Raw genomic sequence first — 15,703 nt, 5'->3', positions numbered from 1 at the left:
TCAGCAGTGCTGAGGGTGCAAAACGTCTACTATGTGAACGTTTCAAAGCATTTGTGCACTCGAGCCGTGTCACCAACAGGACACCAGGATGCTGAGACATGACACCAGAGCCATCCGCTTGCGCAGGAACAGCTTCTGCATTTAGGAGAATCGAGAAGAGCTGCCTGGTAGATCGTCTGATAGGGCCCTGGAGCAGGCCATCCTGGAATTCACAGGTGCACCACCAGCAATTGCCTCCACCCTTATTCAGCGCATGCCAGCAATAATTCTTCGCTTATCTGAACAGACTAATGTAGAGCTGACATTCAAAACCATTTATACGGCTCACAGTGTGACAATGAGGCAGGATTTCTGATGGCTGTGTCTTGATGGCATGCAGGTGCTCCTGCGTGGTCGGTGGTGCTGGCATGATACATTCGTCCAGGGAGCAGCCGGGGGATGCAGAGGGAGTAGTGAGAACAGGCAGCCAAGCAGCAGCAGCTGAAGCATGCTCAAGGAACCCCATGAGTACGAAGCTCTCTTCCAGGAGGTCAAGGCCGACCTGCAGAACAGCGAGGAGAAGAAAGTGCTCATCTTTGTGTCGACCTCTGAGTGTGACTCCGTCTGCGCTGTCAGAATCCTTCAGGTACCGCCTGCACATGCTTCTGTCCTTCTCTGCATGCACACACTCTTGCTATTCCCATGTGGTCACAGCAATATCAGGGCCTGTCTCATGCCATTGAAGCAAGCCTGATGCTTCTGATGGCCTGAAAAGGTAGTATTCTCTTTTGTCATGTCTGGAAGGCTGAATGCTGAATTGCTTTGTTGCGCAGCTTCTGCTCATGAACAATGGCATCCATTTTTCAACCTTTCCAGTCTCAAACACAGCAGAGATCCAGCAGATTTGTGAATCCCAGCTGTCTGGAGAGGTAAGACCCTCCAACACCGCTGTCACCCCTTTGCACATCGGGAAGTGCTGCAAGACGATGACTGACGCACACTTCACAACCATCTGCTATGCTGCAAGGCTTGCTCATAGTAAAGGTGTGAAATGCAGGCGCAGACAGTCATCTTGATAAACTGTGGAGGGGAGGTGGACTTGTATGAGGACCTGAATCTAGGAGAGCTAGAGACCCGAGTCATAGTCGCAGACAGCCACAGGTGTGCCACACCTTCACAGGCGGGACTTTTCATTGGTCGTGCTATGACACCTGAGTGAGAGATCAGTCAACTTCAAATGCCTTAAATGCAGATAAATGTGCCATGCCATTGCGTTGATGAGCACCTCCTTAGATGGGCAATCTTGATTGAAAGGGGGCCCAGGAAAACCAGAGCGGCCATGCCATCTTGACACTCCAATTCCTCATCTTTAATGTGAGCCAGACAGCACACACGGGTTACTAAGTTTGTCTGCTCATGTTCAGGCCGCTGCATCATAATGCCAGCAGCCTCATGAGCGTGCACTACATGGTGGACGAAGCGGATGGATCCCAGCTGCATGCAGCCCTGCCGCCGCCAGATGGCGCCTCTGAAAGTGGTGTGACCCTCCTTCATATTTGTTTCAATCTCTCTGGAGCTTGAGCTTTGGAATGGACCTGAAAGCTATCACATGAGATCAAGGACAGGGAGTTCGTGTTGCTAAGTGGGATTCCTGAGGGAGTCATCTTGGCGGCAAGCTTTTCAGCACATGGAAGCAATCCTGTATTCTAGCGTGGAACTTGTTGCGTTTATCTGTCGCCTGTACATCCGCACTGTGCTGATGACATGATGCAGCTTCCATAAGATTCCAAGGCCCTGACTGTGCACAGATTGAAGGGGTGTCCTATTATTTGTCTCCCAGATGACGACTCAGAGGAGGACAAGGGCGAAGGGCCCAGCGAGTCTGACGAGGATGAGGACAAGGAGAATGAGCGGCCAGCTAGGAGGTGCGAGCCTGCAGATTAGTAACCATCCTTCACAACGATTTATGAACCTGAATTGCTTTACATCACCACCTGCATGCGGCCTGAGATAGAGGACAGGCAGCGGTCTAATGACTGCAATTGCCTCGCCAGTATTCTACTCCAGGAAGCGCAGTGGTCTGATCCATAAGTTGTGAGTGTCACTGTATCTATTGTGGCATGCGCATTATTTCTTGCTAGGGGCATTCTTAATGTACAACATGGCAATATTTGCGACATCCACGTGCTGTGGGGAGCGGCGGGAGGAGCAGAACAGCAACACCAGAGACCTCTCTTTCTCAGAGTGGTGACTACAGCTTGAGCGACCCCTCACACCCAGGACGGCAGCACATGTCAAAAGGACATGCAATGTATACTGAGGTGCTGACCACGGTCTGGCGCGGCGTGCGCAGGCAGCGGGTGTCGCCGGACGCGGCGCACCCGGGGCTCAGCCGGCGGCAGCGGCGCGAGCGTAAGCGGGCCGAGGTGCGGCGGGCGCGGGCCGAGTACTACGAGCGGGGCACCTTCTGGGGCAAGCCCGCCGCCTGCACCATGCTCGAACTCGCCCAGCAACTCCACATGGACAACCGCCACTATCTCTGGTACGCACATACTCCTCCCTCCCCCCTCTGGCTCTCTCTCGCTGTCTGTTGCTCGCTCGATATTCGATCTGCCACACAGGCAAGGGGCAATTCCTGTGATCCTGCAACAATATCAGACTGCTTTGTCCTTTAGCAATAGAGTTTATCAGGATTGCTGCATGTCTTGTGCACGCCAGGTCCTGGAACGTGCCAAAAGAGGGGCAGATGCCAGCAAACAAGTCTTTACTTTACGATGACCAAGAGATTGTGTGATTGTTGGATGGTCCCTGCAGCACTGATGATGTCCGATAAGGTGTGTGGTGTGTCATGCAGGCTGGCCATTCTGGGCCTGACGGACCAGCACCTGCACCAGCGCATCGCCCAGCAGAGCTACGCAGAGCAGGCGCAGAAGCTGGAAATCCTGGTGGGCGCCCTTTGCTGATTCCTCATGCTGAAAACCCCAGACTGATGCCAACAGCAGCACTGCAGGAGTACACGTTACCCCTCGCACCCACCATGCAACAGCATTCTGGCCTTACCTTCCCTACTTTGCCACGGTGTGAGGCTGCCACGAGTGTGCGCGGTGTGGAATGCTCGTGAGACTTTGAAGTTTGAATGGGACTTTCGAATTTGAAGTTGAATTCGGCCGCGCAGGTGAACCAGCTGGAGGAGGCGGGCGATGAGGTGGATGACATGGAGGAGGTGCCGATGGAGGACGGCCACGGCAACGTCACCGTCGCGCGCCGACGCAAGATCAAATTCGGCCACATCAAGTGCGTGCCTCCGCGCAATCTGACTTGTAATTAATATTACGGAAAATCACACTATGTGGCATTGCTCGCGCTTCTGGGTATGTGAGATGTCACCTGAGTCCACATGCATCACATGTCAAACTGAGCAGCCCGCCGAAAGATCAGATTCGGCCACATCAAGTGCGCATTAGGCCTAGGCTCCAGCTGAGTTTCCATTTGAAAATGTTCGGAACGATGTGGCAGTGCTTGGGCTTCCGTGCATGTGAAATCTTACCTGAGCCCACAAGCATGCATCACATGTCAAATCGGACAGCTTGCCGCAAGGTTGCTTTAGGCTACATCAAGAGCAGCTGCCCTGCCCGCGCGGGGATCCCTGCCTCTTCTGCCTCTTTCTCCTGAGACACTTCCATCTTGACTTTGTTATGTCAGAGCACGACAGAAAGGTGTCGAGCCAAGAGAATTGAAATTTTTCTAAACCTGAAACAATGCACGGTGTGCAAGAGCTTGCTCTTGGCATGTGCATTGTCACAAGAGCCCGCTCGCATGCGAGGTGGTGCAATCAGCCTGTGCAGCCACGAATAGCCAGAGTACTGTACCAGGTATATGTGACTCTATAGATTGAAGCCATTTAGCCAAGACTATATCACGGGGCCACATCAGCAGCTTGAAACATTGTGCCCCCGGGTGCGCAGGGCGGTGACGGACTTCCGGTTTCCTCTGATGCGGCACTGGAGCGTGTACGAGAGCATAATCCACAGCCGCTACGTGGCTGTGCGCCTGGGCACTTGGCAGGACAAGGGCCGCGACAAGGTCGACGAGCTGCTTGTCAAGATGGGCCTCTCCCAGCGCGACTGCAAACAGGACTACTGTGCGCATCCCCCCACCCTCTGCCGTTGTGTCCGAATAGCTTTTACTGCTGCATACGCCCTTGTGCCAGAAGCCTCCCCTTGCTACGTATGCACCTCAACCCTTGCCAAGATGCCTGTGGACTCTGGATAGAGATGGGCTGTGAAAGCTCTCGCATGGTAGAAAAGATTGGATAGGACTTTGCATGGGAATGGCTCTTTTGCAGCTGCCCTTGCGGCAGGAGACTCCTGTGCTCGTCATGCAGTCGTGCGCAGTTCTGCCCTTGTTTTGAGGACATTCCCTCTGCTTTGTGTGCAGCTCTGTGAGGTTCAATCTGTGATTGGCTTTCTTTGTGAGGGGCCTTGCTCGGGCGCAATTCATCCCTTGAGTATTGAAGGGCATGTTGTGCGTGGTCCCAGAAGGAGCTGTGCATGTATATACTACTATATGTATGCTTGAGGAATCGTGGGCATTCAGAGGCTGACAAGTGTGCACGTGCTGCATGCAGGCGTGACTGCGCGGAAATTCAACAACCTTGCGCAGAAGCTGGTGGAGCACGCACACTCCTTCCGCCTCACTGACCTCGACTTCAAGTGCGCTCAATGCCCATTTTTCCTGCAACACCTTGCTGTTCTTTCCAGTAAATGTAGATGGGCTTGCTGGCTGCGCACCGTGCAAACAACGCGCAGGCTTTCGCTGCCCATGTCCAATGTCACCTTGCCATCTGCCTTTGCCGCTGCTCTACTTCACCATCGTCACAGCGCATGCTTGACACTGAATATGGCATCTGTTCTGTTTGCAGGAGCTTCCGGCTAGCATGGGGCACGAATGCGCCGCTGTACGCAGCTGACGTGGTGCTCGCGGCGACTGCGCTGCTGGAAGCACCTCCTGCCATACGTGCTGGGGAGACCTCGGCCCGCGACGACCGCAGCGACTGCATCTGGTGCGCCCTCCTGCAGTATCATACAATCTTTGAATCCAGCAAGTATATGAAAGGGCCATCTTTGCGGCTAAAGAGTGCAATCCCTGTGCCCAAGATGCCCGTCTTTGCATGTTGAAGGTGCCTGCACGGGCAAAATCGCGAGTCCCCGCTTTGGCTGATGCAGATGCTGAATCCGTTTGCTATATATTCTTGGAGCAGGGCTTGAGCAAGCTGAATCAAAAGGCTCCTGGTGTTGCCCAGGAAGTATGAAGCTCGAATGCCAGGCCATGATCCATCATGTGTTCATGAAAATCCAATCCGTGTTGGGTTGAGCTCATGTGAAACTATGAGTTGTGTGGGCAGGAATGCGTACGATGCCATGGCGATGCAGGATTGCGGGCAGCTCAGGAAGGGCATCGAGCTCTCCAAACGCCTGCAGCGCGCCATTCTTAGGCAAGGCTACTTACTCTCACCTGACCATGCCTGCCTCTTCCCTGTCTGATTGGCTCCACTGCGGTCTGACAGAGTGGTAGCTGTGCCTTCCATCTTCCATGTTACGACCACCCACTTAGCTTGGATGGAAGTAACTCAGGAAAGTCCCGGTTCCGAGGGCCTATATTTAGCCATCCGAGCAGGCCTGGGCAGAATGAAACAGGCTAAGTGACACAAACTCTTGTGCTGTCTGGCTTGTGCAAAGCTGAGAGGGGCTGTGTGTGGCACTGCAGCGACGGGGGCCTGCTGCTGGTGAGCAAGGCGGGGCAGGAGCGCGCCAAGTTCCGCTGGTACGACATGACGCGCAACGAGGTCAGCAACAAGGTGCGCGCACGATTTGGCCCATCTTGCTACCATAAAATCCCCCGCTTATTCTTGGACTTCTATAAGCAAAGCACTTTTCAGGCAACGCGGCTCCAAGATCATAGCGGAGAACATGTACAGCACTCTCTGCATGTTGTGGCATGCAAGCTGCAAAAGCGGCGCGAGAGACTTAAGTACAGGATATCTACACTTGGCTGCTGCGCAAGGTTTCTTGCAGAGCGTGTGTTTGTTCTGTCATTAAGAGGTGCAGTCACGTCATATTTCACCTTGAGTCACCTGAGGCTTTGATACTCTTCGACTCTGGCATAGCTTGATTGTCTAGCTCCTGCCCTGCCTCTCAGGCAATTGTTGCCCTGCCTCTCGGGTAAATATTGTATAGTTTCGACCTCTCCTTTCCTCTGCACAGCAGGGATCACACATGCCAGATTGAGAGCCATTGATTGTGAGAGACCGCAGACTTATTGAAACTTCCCTGCGTGCAGCCTGCTGCGGATCAATTTAGTGAAATCTACAACTGGTAATCATGTTTATGTTCAATTTAAATTCATATTCGATTTTTGTTGCTGCGCACAGGCCATCCTGTCGCACCCGCTGGCGTTGGTGAAGCTGGGCATGTTTCTGCGCGATGTGGCGTCCATGCGGGTGACGCGCAAGCGCAAGCCCATCGTGCTCGTGGGCCCAGCTGACGGCCGCCACCAGTGCCTCGTCGTCGCCGTCACCTGCGAACCCATGTCCACCGAAGCCCAGCAGGTGCGCGCCCGACAGATCCGCTCCTTCCCCTTCAGTCTTGTTGTGGGTACATTAAGAGGATGAGTCAATGCTGGGGCATGACTCTGGAGGGCCGCGAACAGCAACAATGGCTGATCTAAAAATGTCTACAAAGCAGAACGCATACAAAGCAGAACGCATGCGAATCAAAGCCCAGCATGTGCGCTGACAACTCCGAAGCTCCTTCCTCTGTAGACCACTGTTCCGTCCTCCGTAGCCGTTTCTTGATAGAAAGTGTGATGGTGTGGGCATGTTCCTGAAGGCCTTCGGCACTGGCTGATCTCAAACTAGAGTGGTCCGCACGTAGGCACTTGCTTGAGCATTTCCTAGTAGAATATTCATCTAGCTACAGCTTTTCTTTCAAGCTCCCCAGCCCCTTTTTTTGCAGCTTGAGTTACATTTGGGCAGGCCATAGCACGACTGTCCCACCAGTCTCACCTGCCCCTCTAGATTGGGCGGATAAAAGATACGGCCCATGCACATCGAACTGCGAGCGCATGTCAGGCAAGGCTCTGCAGGTGAAATTCGCAAGTTCTGCTGTTCCATCCTGCTTGGAAGTCTGCAGGCGCTGTCAAGCGTAGACGTTCAAAGATTGAATGGACGCTCCTTACTGACAAAACATTGCATACACCACTGATAAGCCTTGCATTGCTGATGCATGTCATATGTGTCGTATGTACAGTAATTAGCGAGGAAGCAGCCAAATTTTTGCTAGTCCATTCGCTGCTCCTTACACCATCGCTCCTATCTCTGGTCTCTGGAGGAGACAGAGAGCGGCAGTGCGGTGGGCGTGGACATGTTCTGTGAGGCTGTTCACATGAGACCGCTAATGCCTTGGCCGCTAATATTTGTAGATTCAGGCTTACGATAGCCCAAGATTAAGATCGATGATGAGTTGAAGCTGTCGCGTGTGTTTCGATGCAGGGGAATCCGTTTGGGGTGCTATTTGAGAAGTCTGCTAGGAACATTGGGGCCTCCTTCGAGCACAAGGGTTTTGACTCCAGCGTCATCCAGGTGTGCCCTGTATGCTTGCTCTGTATTTACAAAGCTTCCAACCATTGTTCCGGATCATGTGATTTTGGATCTTTTAAATGGAGAGCTATTGCGCCCAGCTCATAAGTCTGACACACTCATCATCTGCCTGTTCCTGCTGCTTGGCATGTGACATGCCAGGAATACCTCTGTTCCTCAATTCACTGGTGCCAAATAGCTCCCCTGCAAGGTGTTGCCCAGGAGGTCACTTAGTAGTGCAGGCCTAAGGATCCTGCCTACTGAGAGCAGCTCGAGTGAGATCTATTACTGCTGTTGCGCAGATCGCGGTCGCGGACGTGGACCGGTTTGTGAGGGAGCTAGCGGTGCAGGCGAGCGCCTCAGCTGTGCGATTTGGGCCTGCCCAGGCCGACGCTGCGTGACTGGCGCGGCATCTGAACTCTACATCTAAGCTACTTCTGGGAAGGGCTGGCGCCTGCTTCAGCTCCCCACTCAGTCCAGCGCAGAGAAGCAGCGTCTGACAGGACATTTCTGTCAGAATCCAATTCAAGACACTGATTTGGAGGACGGGTGGGCGCGTTCCTCTGAGAGGAGGGTGGTGAGGCAAATGCAGGCCAGGTGCGGAGGGCGTGGAGTTAGCATCCTGCACTCCTAACAGGCGTTGCGGAAGCCTGGCTTAGTGGTGGGGCACCGGGGTGCTAAGGGCTTGGCAGTCCAGGGACCTCAGATGTGTCAGGGATGCATGGGGCAGCTGTGTGAGGGATGCTAAATCAGGAGATCTGCTGTGTTGGGAGGTGCACCTGGGCAGCGCAGGGGCCATCACTGGTCCTTAGAACAAAGAATGTCTTTAATATGAGGAGGAGAGAGGCGCAGGTGCCAGGATGGCAAAGCGCTGAAGTGGTCTTGTCTGGAGTGAACGGTTGCAGGCTTTTTGCCTGCCTAGGGCCGTAGCCCTGCGCATGCGTGAACTTCAGAGTGTGCAATGCCAATGGTTTTGAATCCGCATGGACCACCATGGGCATGACTGACGTCATAGCAAATTCTTTTCAGCACTGTTTTGTGGTACTTGCTGCATGTGTCTACATGCGCACCTCGTGCAATAAATGGCTGCCGCGGTCTTACTCCGAGTCCACTGGCAGTGGCTGCAAGCCGGGACTCATCGGTTTCTGTCACGGTGTCTGCTTGGACAAACATGCATGGGAGCGTGCAGAGGAGTAATTTGCCTGTCTGTGATATCCATTACATGTAAAAGACTGCGCATTTTATGCCCAAGCTGCCTGGACAGTGCAGCCGCATGGCTGTGCCGATCTGGGAGGCAGCGGCGAAATTTGTGCAGTTCAAATCTTACGGGAAATTTAGTCAAATTACTCAGTGCCACGCGATCCCGAGACAACGACTCGAGAACTCAACCCGACCACCACGGTTTCACGCTCAAAGCAGACTCTACGACCAATTAGAGGGTCCAAAATTACATACAAACACTGGATCGTTACAATCTGATCGAGATCGGTTCTGCTGTGAAAACGACCTTTTTCCAGATCGAACCGTTCAGCAGGTCTGCTGTTGGGATGTGACAAAACCCCATCATAGATTGTATGAGTGAACTTCTGTAGATTCATATCTGTTTAGTTGCATTGAACCCTTTGCCCTGTACGACACTCGCCACGTTTGAGGGAGCCTGAAGTTCACCATCAAGCAGGAAATAAAAAGCAAAAAGACAAGAAGCGTCGATCGCGGCCGACAGCGTGATTTCGAGCACTTTGTTGACTTGGTTCGAACAAGAAATGGAGCTCGCAGTGCCCAGAGAACAGATCGTGAAAGGTCCTGGACGAGTCTGAGCCTCGATAATACTTGCTGAGAGGAGTTGCAGATCGCACAGATGAAGCCCAGACGCAGCCCAGGAAGTGCACAACAAAATGGACACTCACACATCAACGGTGGCATGCACCTGCACATGGGGTGCGCGCTTTATCTGCAAGCCAAGGAGCTTGGAAGCACCATCACATGTATTGCAAGTGCTGCTGTGCTACTGAAGAGTTCTCTGCTCCCTTGCGTCCCTACGTCTGCTGACACTGGCATAGGCAGTTCCAGCTTCTTAACCCTTCTGTATTCTGGTGCCCAACTGGCACACAAGCTTGGCTCATTGGAATCCCTCGTGTGCAGCTGCCTCCAAGCAGCATGACTCTTTTTTAATTGAAACCGTGCAACAGTAACAGATCTCAAGCATATGCTGAAGCAGCTGTCCTGCTCTGCCTTGCGCAGGATCCATGATGCCACGATGCCGGTGCCGCTGAGCAGCTTCGCCACGCCTGCCAGCCCGGCGCCGGGCGCAGGTGCCGGGCAGGTGCCGGGCAGCAAGCCGGCGGCTGCGGCACGCTCGCGGCGGTGCTGCGCCGGCTGGCGCAACCCCCAGCGCTGGCTCATGCTCGCCATGTTTCTCCTGGCGCTGTTCATTTTTGGCGTCCGCTTCCACCAGAGCCAGCATGTGAGCATTTAAATGCACCCTTCCTCCATCATGATGCCCAGCTGTGCTGGCCAGAATCTCTGCACTTGGACATGTTCCATGCTCTGGGCAGTCCCAGTGACTGTCATGACATTCAGCAAGCAGTATATTGCCTGAGTTCAATGCTTTCCTTTTGGCCATGCATAGCCTGAACTTGCCTTAATAGTATCAGCTATTGTGCATATCGGTCCGACCACCGCCATTAAGCTTTTCTTACCTATGCTGACCCTGCGAAAATACCTGGTCTTGACAACTTCTGTGCGCTGAACAGATGATGCCTAGGAGAGGACCCGGCATTGTTCCCCACTCAAGACAGCAAAGCAGTGACCCAGAGGTCTGCACAATCCCATCATCCATCTAACATGCACCTGACACAATATGCCTCTTCTAGATGCTGCGCATGCATGCACACCTCCGCAGGTCATCAAGACACAGTGTTTCATGCAGGATGATTTGGATGCGTTCCTGGGCCAAGGCGAAATTGTGGACGAGGCTTCCCACAGCAAAGCAATAGATGCTGCAGAGGCAGAGTTCCAAAGGGAGGCAGACAAGCTTGGCCTGCCCAGCAACGGGGAGGAGGAAGTTTCAGGTTTGAATTAAACCTCACTCAAATTAGCACCAATTGAGTAGTGTCTGGCGTATTGGGAATCCCATATGCCTACTGCACCTTCACCTCGGTAAACAGAAGTGAGTACTGTCTGGCAAATTTCGTATGCACAGTGTTCCAGTGTACACAATGTCTCAGAATCTGCTGAGGCATACAATGACATAAACTGCACACATGTTTCGACACTTACATTTTCGAATCAATTAGACGCTGAGGGCATAAAAGGGTCATGTGCGACTCGCAGGGGATGGGGAAGAGGCGGAAGAGGCGCCAGAGGAGACCAATTCGGGCCGGTTCCGGCCGGGCGGCCGGCTGAGCCGCGCGAAGCGGCGGCGGCGCATGGCGCGGCGGCAGCGGCCGGGCGCGGCCGGCCTGATTCAGCGCCGGGGGCCCTATGGGCGCGCAAGCGGCGTCGACCGTGGCCTTGGGGACACAGATGATGCCACCAGCGAAGGTGTCCTTTGGCCTCACATACGTTTGGGGACTTTGTGTGCAAATCGTGGCTGCTTTGGTCCGTGGGGTTTCCAGTTGCTCAAGCGCGCCTTCAAAAGCAAATCAGTCAGGGTGCACTTTCCTTAAAACATTGTATTGTGCCCTTAATTGCCCACTCCTGCACAAATGGCCTTATCCCAGCGCATGGATCTGAGGCATCATTGCAGGGTCTCTGAGAGCTAGTTAAGTCTGAATGGTGTCTGATCGTGCGCAGGCGCGGGTGAGGCCGAGAAGCAGGAGCTGTGGGTAGACCAGAGGGAGGAGGTCGGGGTGAGCGGTGATGTGGACACGCCGCTCGAAGAGGGAACGCTGGGGAGAAGGCAGGCCGGCGCGGCAGCCGAGCAGAAGCCGAGGCCGGCAGGAAGCTTCCTGGCGGATGGGGGCGCCTCTTCAGGCAAGGTCGCTGCGGCCAATCAGCGCGCAGCCGGGAAGTTCAAATTGTCGGCGGAAAAAGCAGCGGCGGCGGCTGCCGCTGCGGGAGCCGACTCGTCGGCAGGGGGCGCGCAGGGGAATAGGTTTGTTAGAGACCCTGAGGAGGACGATGACCTGGCGCTGCCGGCCTTCAAGAAGCCCTCGTCGCATGTCATGCCCCTGCTCGGATCCGTGAGTGATCTCCCGTACTGGCTATCACTTCTTTTGCGCAATACCCTGCACAAACACCTTTGAAAGGACGTGTCCCATCTTGGTGTGTAAGCAGCTCAGTGCCCTTCGTGAATGCTACTTTTACTTTCCTGGGCAGAGTCAGGCTGCATGCAAAGAGGCGGTGGTGCTTCGTGGCGGGCAAGAATCAGGCGTTCTACTCTGCTGTGCCAAAAAACAAGTAATTATTGGTCTTCTTTGGTGTTTGCCGTCCAGACGAACCAGCACATCGGCATCAACGAGGTGGTCAAGCACAGCGACAAGCCGGACGACGTGGCGAGCTCGGACCCTGAGCTGCGCGTGTGGGACGCTCTGGACGCAGGCACCCACGATAACACGCTGCAGGACGCCATCCTGGAGCATATGCAGGCACGTGCCGACATGTGCCCGCACAGGCTACCCACTCCTCCTGCTTTTGTTTGCCTGCGAGTTGCAGTCATTAGTGGTGCAAGGACGTCTATTTGCACGCCAGGGGCCACTGCAATGCTGCTGCTATCATTGTGAACGGGGCGCCAGACTCTCGCTTTTGGCAGCCTGCACCATGGCCTTCTGATTGGGGACAGCAAGCTCTGTAGACAGGCGGAGCCGTGTGAAGCCGTTACCACTTTTATGCAAGTGCATGACAGACAGCGAAGGCAGCTTTATCAATCGACAGGGTTATTGAAACATAGACATTAGGATGCCCCTCGATACCGGACATCAGTTGCATCATGGCTGAATTTGTTGGGATGCTGTGTCAGGTGGAGGAGACGGTGGGCTTCGAGGAGGACGAGGATCCGATGCTGGAGGTGTCTGACGAGGAGCAGGAGCTGACGGAAGCCGAGCTGGCGGCCGGCGCGGAGGAGTTGCCTGAAGAGGCCGCGCTGGCATTCAATGAAGTCCGCGTGGTCGGGGGAGAAAACATGATGGAGGAGCACCCCGTCACCGAGGGGCTCGCGCTATTTGACACCGGGGTCAAGGTAGGGTTTGGCTTCTGGGTTGCCTGCATATTTGCATACACAGGCCTTCTGTTGGGGTGTTCCTTCAAGTGTAATAGTTTCTGCTGTGTTCTTGATGCACACGCAGAAGGCACAGCTGCGGTCTGGTGTTCATCCAAAATCCATCAGGATTTTTCTGTTGCTTGCATCTGAAGAAATGCACTGGATGACTATGCTTCGGCAGACTTATGCATTTATGCAATCAGCGCATGGAGTGCATTGACTGTCACTGAGTCACTGAGATGGGACAAACCCAATGAATGGCGCTTTCAATGCGCAGGTGATTGAGGAGCGCCCAGAGAATGTGGCGGGAGAGAAGCAGCCAGAAGGGGCCACACAGGCCAAGGCTGATGGGGTGGAGGATCTGGAGGGAGATGAGGAGGAGGAGGAAGGCGCTGATGCCAGCAGGGAGTCTGGGGTGCTTGGCTCAATGACCCAGTGGCTCAAGGGGCTGGCCGGCGGCGCTGGCCGCAGCAAGGCCGACGAGGAGAAGGCAGCTAAGAAGTACAAGGTGCGCTGTGCCTGCCATCACATATGAAAGAGTCTCTGCCACATTAATACCGGGTTGGCAGCTTGATAAAATTCAGTCAGTGAGCTGTTGAGTGAGATTTATGTCTTGATAATTTTAGAAGGGTTAGGGGTTTGGACCTGGCTTAACATTTGTTGTTCTGGTGCTTTCAGGATGCAAAGGACAGCCTGAGGGGCCGGGCAGGATTTACTGGCGAGCTGACAGTTGGAGAGGGCCAGAGCTGAGGGGATGGGCCCCTGCCTCGGGGTGCATGCGCCCATTGTGTTTGCAATTTCCTCCTAGAAGTCCCAAGGCCCTTTGTCTCAACAAGTGCTGTGAGTGTCCAGTACAAAGTAGTGAGGTACAGTGCCGACGGCTCATCAGTATACCGGGCTGCATGGCATAAAACCCGGATGTTTCTGCCCATATGTGTACAGCCTTTCGAGTCAAAGCCAGCCCCAGCTGCATCCCGATTTGGAATTAGAAACTAGCTCAGGGCATTGTGGCATGTGCCGCACGGGCGGACACTGATCCCCATTACCGAGTCATGCGTTCATGATGATCAGTGTACAAGCGACACAGCGTTCGAGTCTATGCCTGAACTGTCATTCCAAAGTGACCAAATATGAGCTCCTAATTACAGTACCTCTGCGCACGTGCACGCAACGATGTGCACATGCTTGAAAAGAACGAACTTCCATTATGCAATAAGGAACAGAAGCCTGTATATTCCCTTCTGGATACAGAGGAGCCCCTGGATCTCCTGTGGGTGCACAGAAGAGGCAGATGCAGATAAGAAATGAATCCTACTTAGGCAAAGAAATCAGGCCGAACTTACTTGGAAGTTACACAGACATACGCATTGGATAGTCAAGGCGAGGGCCGGAACAAAACAGCAACAGAACTCAGATCAGCGCGAGCAGTAACCATCACTTGAGTCGGCACACAAGACGGGTCCATTCAGGTATGCTGCTGTATCTTTACCGACTCAGCGACCTTCACAGTTTTCACCGCTGCACTTAGTTACACAATTATAAAGAATGCTCTTAGGCGAAACATTGTCATTACTTTCGCAACCTAGGATTCTGAAGGCCAGAGTAGCCTGCGGTGGCTGTGGAAAGCTGATGCCTCGCTGCAACATGCGGCAGCACTTTCCAATGGCTAAGTACAGCTTTCTCGAATGCCGGCAGACAAAAATTCAGTTTCTTTCATCTATCATGCGTTGTCCATGCGTTTTATAGCTTGTTGTACGTTTCATCGCAGAAAATCCGCTTGATCACTCACGGTTACATGAGAGTTCGGTACTCAAAATAACACAGAAACAATCCGTAATCGCGCTCTTATATTTCGAAAGTAATTCATAATAGATTTAGACGGAAGGCAACTCGAAGCAGAGTAAAAGAGCGAAATAGACAGTATTGCGGAATCCCGAAAACCCTGATCTCCACTCTTGCTCGAAATCGGCGGACGTTCTCTCTATTCCCTGTTACAGATCTAGCATTAGGAAAATAAATTTGTGTGAATTTGTGCCACGCAGGATAGGGAGCCATGGGAACCAGGTCGCCTACAATGCAGAACTGCACAAGGGCCCAGCTCAGTAATCCCAGCAGGACAGTGAACCTGGTATGGTACACACGCAATTGCTTGTAGCTTTGCAAGCCATGTGCAAAGAATATTGCTGCTGGACCCGACCAAGGTGGCCAGTGAGATTCTTCCTGCTGGTGCTGCTTGTGTGCTACATTGTGCGCGCTTACCGGTGAGTGTGGCATTCTGCAGAAGCTTGGCGTGCCTCGCCCTCGTCTTACTTTCAGCAAGCAACGCTATGGCTTGACCAGGGACGTGGCAACAGCAGCCTGGGTCATCGAGCCATTCTCATTACCACCCCTGGATTTGGCGGCCACACCAAGATTCGATGAGAGATATGTGAAAGTGACTCACTATTCTGAATTGCAAGAGAACAAGAACTTTGTGGCCGACGAGGCAGGGAAAGTTGGAGCCACAAAGCCACAGCGGGCCTTGATGGTGGCGATTGCCATGCAGGTAATCTTTCTGCAGCTCTCCATGCAACTCTGACTAGCAAATGTCGGCATGCTTGTTCTGAGTATTGTAAAGTTTTTCCAGCAAGCCTGAGGCTACACCCATGACGGCATGAGGCTGCATTATGCTAAAGCACCTGGAAGCTGCATCAAAGTCTTGGATTCCAAGACGTACTGGCTGATTACAATGTTCACTTTCACTTGTAATACTCAAGTGCATGCTTCACTGATGAAGCATGATTGCAGTTTGCCTTCAGCTAATGGGTCTCTGCCCAGGTGGTCAAACAGGTCAGGTAAACAGGGCGCTGCTTGTCAATGTCTTATAAATTGGTTCCGTTTGCAGGAGA

General features: G+C 53.4%; 2 protein-coding genes across 2 annotated transcripts; both read left to right on the top strand.

Annotated features, from left to right (window-relative positions):
* Positions 1–487: 487 nt before the first annotated feature.
* COCSUDRAFT_40025 (CDC45-like protein) lies at positions 488–8,016 on the top strand (the record flags this gene model as incomplete). Its single annotated transcript, XM_005650233.1, has 15 exons — positions 488–625; positions 813–908; positions 1,037–1,140; positions 1,404–1,516; positions 1,820–1,904; positions 2,333–2,521; positions 2,834–2,924; positions 3,155–3,273; positions 3,945–4,120; positions 4,607–4,691; positions 4,901–5,041; positions 5,746–5,836; positions 6,410–6,586; positions 7,529–7,618; positions 7,918–8,016. The coding sequence occupies 15 exons, from the start codon at positions 488–490 to the stop codon at positions 8,014–8,016; spliced, it is 1,794 nt and encodes a 597-aa protein (XP_005650290.1).
* Positions 8,017–9,042: 1,026 nt separating this feature from the next.
* Positions 9,043–13,906, top strand: COCSUDRAFT_64816 (hypothetical protein). Its single transcript, XM_005650232.1, has 9 exons — positions 9,043–9,553; positions 9,857–10,079; positions 10,518–10,686; positions 10,949–11,158; positions 11,411–11,799; positions 12,052–12,252; positions 12,576–12,794; positions 13,093–13,323; positions 13,494–13,906. Exons 1-9 carry the CDS (start codon positions 9,474–9,476, stop codon positions 13,563–13,565), a joined length of 1,794 nt encoding a protein of 597 aa, XP_005650289.1. The 5' UTR covers positions 9,043–9,473; the 3' UTR covers positions 13,566–13,906.
* Positions 13,907–15,703: the final 1,797 nt, after the last annotated feature.

This window comes from Coccomyxa subellipsoidea (assembly GCF_000258705.1).
Source record: "Coccomyxa subellipsoidea C-169, whole genome shotgun sequence".
In the NCBI taxonomy this organism is placed as follows: Eukaryota; Viridiplantae; Chlorophyta; class Trebouxiophyceae; family Coccomyxaceae; genus Coccomyxa; species Coccomyxa subellipsoidea.
This window is presented reverse-complemented; position numbering and strand designations above follow the sequence as displayed.

Excerpts from the sequence above, each read along its gene's own strand:
- COCSUDRAFT_64816 (XM_005650232.1), top strand. The coding sequence starts at position 9,474 with ATGAAGCCCAGACGCAGCCCAGGAAGTGCACAACAAAATGGACACTCA. Across the intron at positions 9,554-9,856 it reads GGCATGCACCTGCACATGGG|GATCCATGATGCCACGATGC; the intron begins GTGCGCGCTTTA and ends TGCCTTGCGCAG. Across the intron at positions 11,800-12,051 it reads TCATGCCCCTGCTCGGATCC|ACGAACCAGCACATCGGCAT; the intron begins GTGAGTGATCTC and ends TTTGCCGTCCAG.